We start from the raw sequence: 12,607 nt of genomic DNA on the forward strand, positions 1-12,607 counted from the left end.
GTATGGAACTGACACATTTATGCTGATATAAAAATAAGGGTCATAGTTAAATATATGTACAAAATAAATAAACAAGAAGCCAACTAAGGTAATCAACAAGAAATGTATCTTCGTTTCTGTTTACATATTCAAGGCTGCAAACAGCTTTTTCAGTTAACCATTTTCTCTGTTTACCGTTTAGGGTAGACGTTGCCCAACGCGACGCAAAGCAGCCTCGAACTTCCTGTAATCTCCGTTCCTTTAAACAGGTGCTTCAATTCATCAGCGACTCCTGCTGCCTTTGTGGCGGCAGCGACAGGGATTGCGGCTTGGCCCCGAACTCGTTCATAAGCGCAAATTCATAGCCGTTCTCATTATGAGCCAACATTGACATCCCCGCCATTCCAGCCATGTGCTGACCATTGTGGCTCTGACTGCCGTTTGGGAGGACTGTGATGGTTGTCGTTTCTTGCAGGCGACAGCTGTGTAATGAAAAACTCACACCATGTACTTCAGGACCTGAATTCACCTGTGGCTCTTACTCACCTTCGCATTGTGCTCTGGTAGCAGGAGTGACGCGACTGATAACGTTTCGATGCGGTACTGGTCAGGGAGGTGTCTCGATGCATGCAGAAGGTGTCGTTGCGTTTCTTGCGACGACCATTCACGCCCCGACAAAAAAGATATCTGTACAGATAGCAAGACAAGGTTGTATTTAAATCTTTTATAAATAACTTAAATTAAATATACATTTTTTAAAGTGCCTACGTGCATTTTTAATCACTAATTCGCCATAATATTCGGGACACTTATGTTTCATATACTATATTTTTAGCTTTTTTACTGTTAATTAGAAATGTTAAATTTTATATCTCTATGTCGTGTTCTTTGATCTGTAGAAAAAGGTAGTTCCCGAATCACCAAATCGGGTTAGTTTGGCACTATTAACATGTATCCAGGCTGTCTCTTTAAATAGATTATCCCTTCGGTGTCGTAATCAGATAATTGATATAATTAGTTCAAGCATTTAGGCTACTATTTGTTTTAAGAGAATCAAAAACCCATTGGTTCCCTATTATCATCTCAATCATTTATGTCGGGGTTATTTTAGTATTTGAGTTCTGGCTAAGTAATTCGATCAATTCAATGGCCCATAAATAGCTTAAAATTCTCTGGCAAGACGATACACATTTATTTATTGTAGGGAGTAACTTAATATAAATCAACAGCAATCACAAGTGCCTCTTCTCCTTTGAAGGAGTTTGAGTATTTGTGCATTGTTAAAAGAATTATTTGTATTCCGACAAACATCACATTCTATTCGCTTGATTGTTGGTTGGTTTCATATCAAGGATATGTACACGTATTTTTAAATGTCATGCACACTGCCCTTTGTTTGTGTCAACGTTCGAATCTTCTAGGATTGTTGTTGTTAGTTTGTTTAAAAGTTAGAGATAAAAATGTACATAACAATTTACATTTACATTTGCTTAAAGTTTCTCAAAGTTAGCATGCTGCTATGCTGCTGCATTGTAGTTGTAGTGTATGAACAAATACCTATTGAAATGCTTGCGGAATGCGCCGCTCACAAAGTACAATGCCACAGGATTTGCGCAGCTGTTGGCAAAGGACAAACAGAAACCCAGAATGCGTAGCACATGCCAAAACAAATTATAATCATCCTGAGCTGTGGGCCTGAAAGTACAATAAAAACAAAATAATAGATGATAAAAATATGAAGACATAAACCAACAATGAGTAAACTACGAGAAATTGATGAACCGAGCGTAGAAAATGTCGAGAAAACTGTCGCATTACTCATACGCACGGTTCAACCAATTCATGAATATATATGTATATTTGTGTATGGATGTGTGTGTGTGTGTGTTCGAGAGCGCGTGCCTTTTGTCGAATTGACAAATTGACTTTCGAGCTTGTGTGGAAACAAGTACCGCGTTGCCTCGTCCATGACTATACCATACATATACATAGTATGTCGCCAAAGGCCAGCACACTCAGCCAAACTCAACCACAAGTGTGCACAAATCCTTGTGTCTGCCTCCACTCTTTTCCTCTTTATATACTACAAGTTACATCCGTTTGTCGGCTTTCACTCTCGAACTGCCGCTCTCTCTTTAAACGGGAAACACTTACCAGTAGTAGAACCAGAGAAAGAAGACGTGATATGGTAGAAAACAAATACCAAAGATGACAACGAACGCCAGCACAGTCATAGCTACTTTCCGACGGGCACGAACCTGAAACAACAACAACACCAATTTAGTTAGGCAAAAGTTTCGGAGCGCAAAAAACACAAAAGAGGAGGAAAAAATGATGAGTGAAGAGGGATTTTATTTTATTTTTTATGTTGAATCAGTCGCGGTAGCACAAAAATCTACGTGCATACTTAATGATGCGGTCGTTTTTAGTGAGAAAATTTCAATACCCGGTAAAAGTTATTAAATTTATGTTGGTTAAACGCAATGCATTTTTAAGTTGCCTGGTAAAACTTTCTCGTTTTAAGAATTATAAACATTTGGGTGGATCGTTTTCTAACGTTGTTTAAATCATGGATGTACACACAGAAATGCATATTAGCTAACGTTATTTAAAAGAAATTGGGTAGTTGAGAAAGTTCGCCAACGAGTTTGTAAAAACGGTTTCTAATAATTTAAAACCCGAACCTTTAAACTAGCCCTCCAACAGTTCTTAGAATTATGAAATGTCAAACCCGCATTCCACAAACAGATAAAATACAGCTAAGATATTTCACTAAGAATATGACTTCTCCTTTTTGTTTTAAAGAACTTTATTTAAATAATTGATAAATCAATTTTGATTAAAACAAGGGAAAAGTTTAATGGCTTATTTTTAAAATTAAAATTAAAAAATGAAAAAAATCAAACTAATATAAGTATGTTCAGGGTCAGAGTATTTGCCCCAATTCTAAATCATAATTTTTATATTAATTCATATAAATAATTGAAGTACAAAATATTAATTCTATAATCTTATACTTAACAAGTTATCATTGTGTCATTATATTATCTTTGTACGAAGTTGTAGGTAAGTCTATTTTAGAATTCAACTCTACTCACCTGTCTTACCGCGCCCTGCATCTCTCCGGGAACATTCGCTGAGTACATCAAATGCAAGGCAATCAGGACATAAAAAGCAGCTATTATTACCAATGGAATGGCATAGTAGACCAGAAAGTGCATTAACACCATTGTTTTGGCATAATGGAAACCCCATGCCGCTGGATATGGATAACACATCTCAAACGATTTGTTACTGTTAATGTGCAATTCCTATTGACAAATCAAATACGTTAAGTAAAGAAATCAATGCAGGCTCAATTGCTCCTGGACTAGCTAAATCAATAAACCTTACCTTTACATTGCTGCCAATCAACGCTGGCAGTCCACAAACAATGGCCAGCAACCATATAGACAATGCAATGGCAAGCGTCTGGCGTGTGGCTCGTTTACCGCCCCCTGAGTGAACGGCGTATTAAATATATATGAACATAGGTATAGGAAATAAATTGAATTGGCTTGAAGCTGCTCACCATGTGCGTGAAATTTGCGCAATGGATCCACAATGGCAAAGTAACGATCACCCGACAGCGCCGTCAAAGTAAACACCGACACCCCTATGGACACATCTTTCATAAACTCCGAAAGGCTGCAAAGAAAACTACCCCAGGGCCAAGAGTCCACCGTATAGACAGTAGAGACGAGTGGCACAGTGGTCAGTATGACGAGTATGTCGGCTATAGCGAGCGATAATATGTAGCTGTGGGGAAGCAATAATAAGAAATTAATAAGAAAGACCTTAGGTTATTTATTTAATTCAACTGTTAATTTAAAAAAGTCTGCTTTCATTTGCTCTCTTTGCAGGCTAAGAACTGGAACTAAGCTATTTTAATAGTCTAAAAAACTATACTATAAATGGAAACTGAAATTTGTACGATTATTACTATTAATTTTAGAAAACGAAAGCTATTTTGCCGTTTAGTATTATTAATGCAGAATGCCCTTTTTATAAATATATTTGAATTTGTGCCTGTGCGACCACAAAATTTGCTTAAAGTTTAATGCTACTATTAGGAATGTGTATTCATGAACGATAAACCTTTAGAGCCTTGTCTACGGCCAAAATGTACGCGCTGTGAAGTGTAAGAGATTTATGTGCTTGCTATTAAGATAAATACGCGTTCTTAACCACTGTGGTTGCCCTTCATGTTCAGAAGTGTTTGCCTGCCTGTTGAACGATTTATGTGGCCCAAATATAAGAGTACGCCTTACTTGGCTTCCAATGCAATTTGTCAACAATGCCTAGTTGATAAAAGATAATGATTTTGCTATATAAGGTCGCATTAAATGCATATAGTATATACATTTTAACACTAACACCCGCATGGCATTTCATTAAAAAGTAATTGCAGAGACGAGCACCAGCAGCAACAAAACTAACCTAAACATCAGATACAGTACACTAGTAATTTTCCTTGGTTGGCCATATCATTTCAACTATATACATAACGCCGCATGCTATAATAAATAAGGTTCATGTGGCAGTTTGTTTGCTGCTGCCTGCTGGTGGAAATGCAACACCAAATTACATTTTTCTTTCTGCAACAACAACAGCACAGCACAGCTAGAGAGCCACCACCTAGTCAGCCAGAATCCAAATGATAAGTATCTTCGTCCGGGGGTATAGGTCTGGATCTGATGCTCGTTCTGGTCCGTGCCCAGCTTGACTTGCATTTAAGTGCCTTGGACGCTGCCCGCATCTGCCAAATGTGCTACCATGAAATGCAATTTCAACGTAATTTGATCAGTTGACATTTCCGGTTCGCTGAAATGTGCGACTTTTAGTTGGCATACGTGAACAGGGGCGCCACAAACGAATGGCAACAAATGCCGCAAGGTACTGTGTGGTAATCAGGGCTCTGCGTTGTGCTCTATCAACTATTCAGAGAAGCACGTAAATGCATAAAATTGCGGCAAGGGGAATGATACGCGTAAAGCAACGAAAAAGTCGCGTTGCATTTCCTCCATTTTGTCATATAGTATGTATAGTATGTTGCATATTCCGATGCAAGTACAGATGTTACAACGTTTTAATAAACTTTCGCGTATAGCAATCATAAATTATTTATTTATAAAAATATTACGGTAAAGAAATCATAATTTTTTAAATACAAAATACAATGTTTTTGCTACATGAACGCTCCATTCCAATTAAATTACTAAATACAGTCATTGCGCCCAAAATCGAGCCCAGGCGCAGAGAGAAGAACTACAGCTTTAAAGATTTCAACGAACGAACGATTAACTTATTTTATTTGATTAAAATTTCAATAAAATATTCCCGAATCGGGCCAACTTTAAAATTTGTACAAGCAGCACCGAAATAGCATAGACTTTTATTCCACAGTAAGAACAAAAGGGCAACAACTTTAATTTTATAAATGTGCAATTTGTTGACAGCACAAGCATCCAATAAAAGAAAAACACAAGAGCTTAAGTACAAAACGAGGCACTCGTCTTGGTTGGATGACAACTTGATGCTGTCCGCTGATGTGGCAAGCTGCGGCTGACTTTAGACTTATAAATGAAGATGATAATTTAAGTCCTCATCAAATATGGCTGATTACAGAAATGTTGTAGAAATATTTTCTGTAATTAAATCCGTTCGAGTTTAAAATTGCATGAACGAATGCAATGCATTTTTTCTCTTATAACAACATATGTACGATACATTGGAGTAAAAGGGTAGTAGCATGTTTGCTCTGATACGAGTATAAGAAGGCACTGCCTATTAAAAACACATGCAGCTTGATGTCTGATCCCGCAGAAGAAGAAGGGAAAAATTTAGAAAGATTTGAAAGTTCGGCGACAGACTCGCTGTTAAAAATGCTAGCCGTTATTACACATAATTAATACATTCAGCATTTCACTTCGTTGAAAAAAATCAAAAATTCAAAAAATTATTCAATAGCAGTATTCAATATAGATTTACTACCGGCTTCACAACTTTAAGTTTAACTCGAATTGAATCCTAACACTCCTCAACAAGCCACTAAGATCTCTTTGATTTTGTTTTCCACCGCTTTTGTAGTGTTTTATTATTTTTGTGTAAATTGGCAGAACATTATCAATTGCAGTAAATCAATAAAACAGGGCCAATGCGAAAGTTGTGAATTTTCTTCACCCAGCGTCCCCAATTGAAAACATATTGGTATTCGCTTACATTTCCCTCCACTTACTGGAGCTTCAATTCGATTACTTCCGTCAAAGAGCATGTTGTCTGTGGCTTCCAAATGAATCGAAATCGAGTTATATTCAAGCCAAATGAAATAGAAGATTCTTATGCCGAACGAAATAAATACGGTCTTTGTTTAGACGCCTAATTTAAGTTCATTCAGCCTGAAAACAAACAAGTCTAGTTTAGTTCGTGGGTCACCTGGCATTATTTACTTTCATCTCCGGCGCAGCCAGCGACTGCTACCTAAACGTGCGTAAGTTGACGAGACAAGGTCTCTGTTCAATATACTTGTATTTTCAATTTGTGTTCTGCTTTTGCACATACAAGTAGCATATGGCCACAGTTGATTGGCGTGACATAAAAATTGCCTTTTGTGTTGTAACACCGCCTATTACTCCTAAGTGCACAAATGCTGCTGTCGTAAAACAAGCTGGTAATGTTTTAATATATTAATTGTGAATGCTTACTGAAGACTCCTCAACTGACAGCCCCCAACATCTACTCTCTGTTGTAAAGGTGAGCAAAACGTTTACATTCTTAAATATGCCGGAAAATGAAGCAATAAAGAGCATGGATGGATGTATACGGAAATATTTATAACTACTTAGCAATGGAATCAACATTTTCATACACTTTACTTTATTGAAAAAGAATTTATAGCTTTAGAGCTGGATTTGTATCCATCGGCTTTTATGCTTTTTTTATTTATCTTCGGCTTCGGAGAGGGCTCAACTCTTAAATACCCACCCGACAAAACAACAACAACAAAAAATAATAATAATATTAAATAATAAACTTGCACAGCGTACACACAAACCGCATCTTTGTGCAACATTTGGTGTCTCTAGCTCTTATAGTCTCTGAGATCTAGGTGTTCATACGGACAGACAGACAGACAGACATAGATCTACTCGTCTTGTCGTGCTGGTCAAGAATATATATACTTTGCCTGTCTGTTACATTTTTCACCTCCCGCAAACCTAATATACTCTTGCATATTTCATGTACAGAGTATAACTATTTGAGTGTAACTTTTATTTAAGTACACATTTTTATGCAAAACACTTTTCATTTATATTTTATGTACAAAATGACAGTCCTGCAATTTACTACAGCCAAATTACAATATTTTGATTTATGACTGGCTGCTTATACGAAACAAACAGTCTAATTACTAATTCCTACTGAAAATATTTGGTATTTTGTGGCAACATCAACAGCTGCCGACGTACGAATATTTTTGTTCCTATGTATGTGTATATGTATCTATGTGTATTCATATAGTTGTATGTGTATGTAAATGAAGGCAATTTTCTAGCAAAATGCCGACAAGAAAGACGCCATATGGGTAGCCTGTAAATGTGTGCTTGCGTTAAACTTGCAACTTCATTATGTGGCAGGGGACAGTGACATTTGCTTTTGCATAATTTGCCACACACCCACTTGTCGCAGCGTGCCGACACCATCTCTTAATATGAAATTCAATTTAACTTGGCAATAAATTATTTTAAGCAACATTTTAAAGTGCTTGATGGGCGAAAACTTTCGCCCAACATAAAACTTACGTGTTTGGCACATTTCGCATCTGACGTACACTAAGGAAGACGACAATCAATGTGCCATTCCCAAGGATGCCCACCACAAAGATCAGAGCGAACAGGAACGGCACAATGTAGGTCTCTGGTCGTCGCCCATACGGCACGTATGGTGTCTCTGTGGCGGAGCCATCAATGCTCTGGTTGGCACCACCATTGTTGTCACTCCCATTGCTGGTGCTGCCATTGTTGCCATCAAGCAGAAATGTACCGGCGGTGCTTGCCGTGGTCGTTAAGGCCAACTCCCAAAGGGCACGTGTAACGTTTAATGGTGTCAGCTCCATGCGCGTATCCATATCCACAAAAGTGCTTCCAAAGTTACTTACTAAATTAGACATCACCTATTTTTAGTATAAACAATGGTTTTGTTGGCCGACTATGTGCCCCGATTTGGCCAATCTCGTCTGTTTATTGAATGTTAATTAAAGTTATGCACACTTCGTTTACTTTCGGTGCAATTCGGATCATATTTTTCGCCCACAATTTGTTCAGGTTGGATTTTTCAACAGATTTGCAAATCCGCTGACTCGAATGTAATTTCGTTATTCAATTATGTTTCATGTTGCTGCAAGTAGATTAATAAAAAACAATGTTAGCATTATAGAATTGAAACAGTGTATACGTGAAGTATGCTAAATCGTAAATTCCTCGTAGTAACTGAAAAGTTTTAATTGATTTTGCATACAAAGTTATTCCAGATTTTGCATTTCTGGTCTTAGCTCAAGCCCATAAAATGCTCCAGCAAAGTTAAGCCACAAGTTAGTCAGTGACTTAAAAGTGCAGTCAATATACCAGTTATTCAATCACTTTATACCGCAGGGTGTTTTATTGATGGGATTTGTAGGATTTTTTTTAGGTTGTATGCGAAGCGGTGCATGAAAAGGGAGGAACCTCGTTGAAAAAATAAACAAAAACGAATGCTACAGTCGAGCAAGCCTGACACTGAAATACCCTTTAACATGCGATTCGTCTCGGCATGATGATCAACAATATATGTATGCGGCCTTCTCTCTGATACACAAACCTAATGTACCTCTTTCACAAGTATAACATCAGCCCAAAAGGCAAAAGGCTACGCTTATTAGTTTTGTGGAAGTGTACATGGAAGGAGGTGTACCTGTAATAGTATGTGGCCTACCACGTTTTCCTTATGGGCGTTACAAACTTATACACCATTAAAAATATGCTACACTTTGACATTAGGATGTTAATAAATAAAGGAAGGTATAGCTGTATTGCAATGCTAGCATTTTTCTATTCTGCAGCTCCTAATAAAATAATTCTATTATCGATACACACTATAACCATTTTACAAAGATCCTTTAGTTTGTGGAAAGCTTAAAGTTTTTAAAGTTTTGTTACGCATTGCTATTTGATCAGACATTGCAGGTGTGGATTGTGTATTTTGATAGCCTTTCATCCCATTTACTATGCAGCCAGCCACCATTAGTTTATGCACTCAGCTACGAAAACAGTAAATACCCCAAGTAGTCAACCGGGTTGGGAAGGCATACTGAACTTTTCATATTTTTATGTGGCAAAGGAGTCAGGCAAGCAGCGCAAATGTGTCGATGAGTGAGAAGGCTAGATGGGTCGAGAGCCAACAAAGCGGAACTAAGCAAAGCAGGGATTTCAATTACAACACCCACGCTACAGCCTGGTGAAGGCATTTGATAGTGTTAGTAACATTTTATGGCAGGCTACGTGCCATTTAGCCATGTAACCATGTGTGTGTGCGTAATGGTAGGGAATATAGTGAGAGGATATGCATTGCTGACGTGCGAAATGTAGCAGACGTCCTCATGGTTTTCTACAAAAAGCATTAAGTGCAAACGAGTTTGTGGCCAATGCCTAAGACTGCGCGAAAAATGTGTATAACTTAAAGTACATTAAAGGCTTCTAATCCAAGCTCCAGAAGTAATGCAATTTGTATATTTTAGAATCCAACGTTCTCCTACATAAGTACATACAATACATATCTTAAAAATGACCAGTAAATCGTATTTGCTTTAACTCCACAACGCGCACATACAGTTTTGCATTAAAAGGAGGAGATATCTTTGTAACAACAAATAATAAGTAGCTCGCAGGAAACAAAAGTTTTTTATTGAACTTTTCCGCAATTATCCTGGAACTTTTCCAAATAAGAACAACAAAAACGCCTTCAATGGAAGAATGTCTTAAGATGCAAATACATTTTTATGTTTCTGTCAAATATCTATGTTGTTAGTTTTCTTTATATGAACACACTTGGCAATAATCTTAAAGCACGCCAAGGACTTTAATTTAATAAGTTAAATTTTGCTTAGCGTATATTTACGCATATTGAAATATTTGCAATTTTAAAGCTATTGAGTACATGAGCAATGAGCGAAGAAAAGGATAATTTAATTGTAAATTTACAATTTTTCGACAGAATCGCCTAACATAGCCATAAACCCTGATTTCACAATTTCAATGCCGGCAAATATTTTATTACCGTTCTATGTTTTGAATGATGAAACAAGTCAAATAAAATGCGAGAGGAAACAAATTCGGCAACTTACCCACAAACCTTTTTAGTTTGCTAGTGGCTGAAAAGTTTTAAATTAATTTTAAGCAATATTTTATCTCAATATTTTATTTTATTGCAGTCATTAAGCTTAAGATAAATTACTAATGGAGAATATTTTGACAGGGAAAGAATACCTCTAATATCTTCGATTGAAATATCAAATTATTCAAGTTGTGCAAGTTAGTCAAGCTTGTGCAATTTATTTTATGCAAAATTAGCGCCCCATTAGAAGAACTCATAAAAATAGTTCGTAAACATTTAGGTATTTGTTTACAAGTATGATGTATTTAGGAACGAAATGAAACTATCTCATTATATTAGTTTGAAGCGCACACTTCACACACAGTATATACCAGATACCACGTTATTTTGCACGCGAATTTCGTGTATATATGTATAAGAATTAGGCACATATAACGCACGTATAATAATTTATTGAAATACAAATTGCTCATACGCCCCATTATACGTTGGACAGCGGCTGCTTGTTGCTGCTCGTCGTAAATAACGGCAGTCATTTAATGCTATTGGTTTAGTGTGCTATACAATTAGTCAATGCAATTTTGCTGCCACGCCATAAATTCATTAAAAAACAATTTTGATCGTAAATAAATTAAGTGAAACTTATCAGCTCACAAGAAGGGCAGGTTACAACAAAATGTATACATTGCAATGATGAACAAATTGCAGTTAAAGCCACTTAAAATATTCACACAAAACTTTATTGATGAGTTGGAGAAACTTTTACATCGACAATGTTGGATTTAGAAGGGGCAGCAGAATAGCTAAGCAGTTGTTATATACCGATGCATAACTTTAAAAAACTCTTGTACGAGTACTTTTTCGAAATTTAATGCTAGATAAGCCCATTGTGCAACTTGGATGCTTACAACATAGCCGCGAATGTTTTCCTATGCGAAAACTTAACTTAATTAGCTGTGCGTCATAAACTGGCATTGAGGAGCAGAATCAAGCGAAGGCGAAGAACAATGAGGTACATCCTTAACTTATTACGCAACCACCCCTTGCGCAATGTATTCGTTGAATAATTAAATATTGTTATTCAATAACAATGCAGACGGGCTGCCTTAAATTATTAAATTATCCGTTCAAGCATTTTTGATTGATTAATATTCTACGCGTCTAGAAAGTAAACATTTCTTAAACATTTAACAATTGTTTCGTTTTAAAATATGTGCACATAAATATAAAAACTTTCAAACTCTTTTATAAGCACCTGTTTATGGAGCTTAAGCTTAAGTCGGGTGTCCCGACTTTGAAATACTCTATACATATGTGTAGAATAATTGTAGAAATGAGGGTGCATAATTACACATTTACATAGGAATTGTGTCTATGTGAGTGTACGCATGTCTATGCGTGTCTATTCGTGTCTGTGTAAGCATGTATGCAGCCCAAAGTTCAATGAAGGCAGCGGCAGCGCTTGAGCAGAGAGAACCTATATATGGCTATACCTTCATTTAAAATCGGATTATCATGATCAAACTTGGCATACCGACTAATAATCACAAATTGAAAGTATAGGGAATCTGGGAATAAAATTTGGTATCCCTAGGTCTTATAGTCTCCGAGATATAGATCGGAAAATCGGGAAAATCACCCTAGGGGGGAAGTGGGGGAAATCAAAAAAATAAAGCAAATTAGTATAGCGTAAACACATAAGGCATCTTTGGGTAAAATTTTGTGTCTCTCTCTTATAGTCTCTGAGATCCAGGTGTTCATACGGACGGACAGACGGACGGACAGTCAGATAGGCAGGGCTAGATCGACTCGTCTTGTCATGAATATATATACTTTGTACATTAAATGTACAGAGTATAACTAGCAAATTTTTTACGAAATAATCATATTTCATTCGATAATTTGAGAAATGGCCATTAAATTAAATGGCAGCTATAACATTGTAAGCATACCAACCAACTGTAGTTATTCTGTATAACTGTATTTATGTATAAACATGCTACTTTCTCATTCATTTATAATGTTCTTTTAATGTAATAATAAGAACTACAATGTGCATAGCCCGGAAGACAAATTCATTCATATTTTAAATGGACCTGAAATCTAATTTTTTTTAGCAAAATTTAAGCGCTATTTTTATATGTGTTTGAATCTGAATTATTTAAAAATCCATCCAAGGACGCACTCTTTATTTATGAAGTAAAACACAATTAAATAAGTA

The 12,607-nt window shown here is 36.6% G+C and overlaps 1 protein-coding gene across 1 annotated transcript; it reads right to left on the reverse strand.

Moving 5' to 3' along the window:
• Positions 1-253: 253 nt before the first annotated feature.
• Positions 254-8,146, reverse strand: LOC115634472 (neuropeptide CCHamide-1 receptor). The gene is made up of 8 exons (XM_030532199.1): positions 7,821-8,146; positions 3,551-3,777; positions 3,373-3,476; positions 3,078-3,290; positions 2,134-2,237; positions 1,537-1,674; positions 526-666; positions 254-461 (listed from the first exon to the last, which is right to left on the reverse strand). Exons 1-8 carry the CDS (start codon positions 8,144-8,146, stop codon positions 254-256), a joined length of 1,461 nt encoding a protein of 486 aa, XP_030388059.1.
• Positions 8,147-12,607: the final 4,461 nt, after the last annotated feature.

This window comes from Scaptodrosophila lebanonensis, unplaced genomic scaffold, assembly GCF_003285725.1.
Source record: "Scaptodrosophila lebanonensis strain 11010-0011.00,11010-0021.00 unplaced genomic scaffold, SlebRS2 tig00000001-arrow-pilon, whole genome shotgun sequence".
In the NCBI taxonomy this organism is placed as follows: Eukaryota; Metazoa; Arthropoda; class Insecta; order Diptera; family Drosophilidae; genus Scaptodrosophila; species Scaptodrosophila lebanonensis.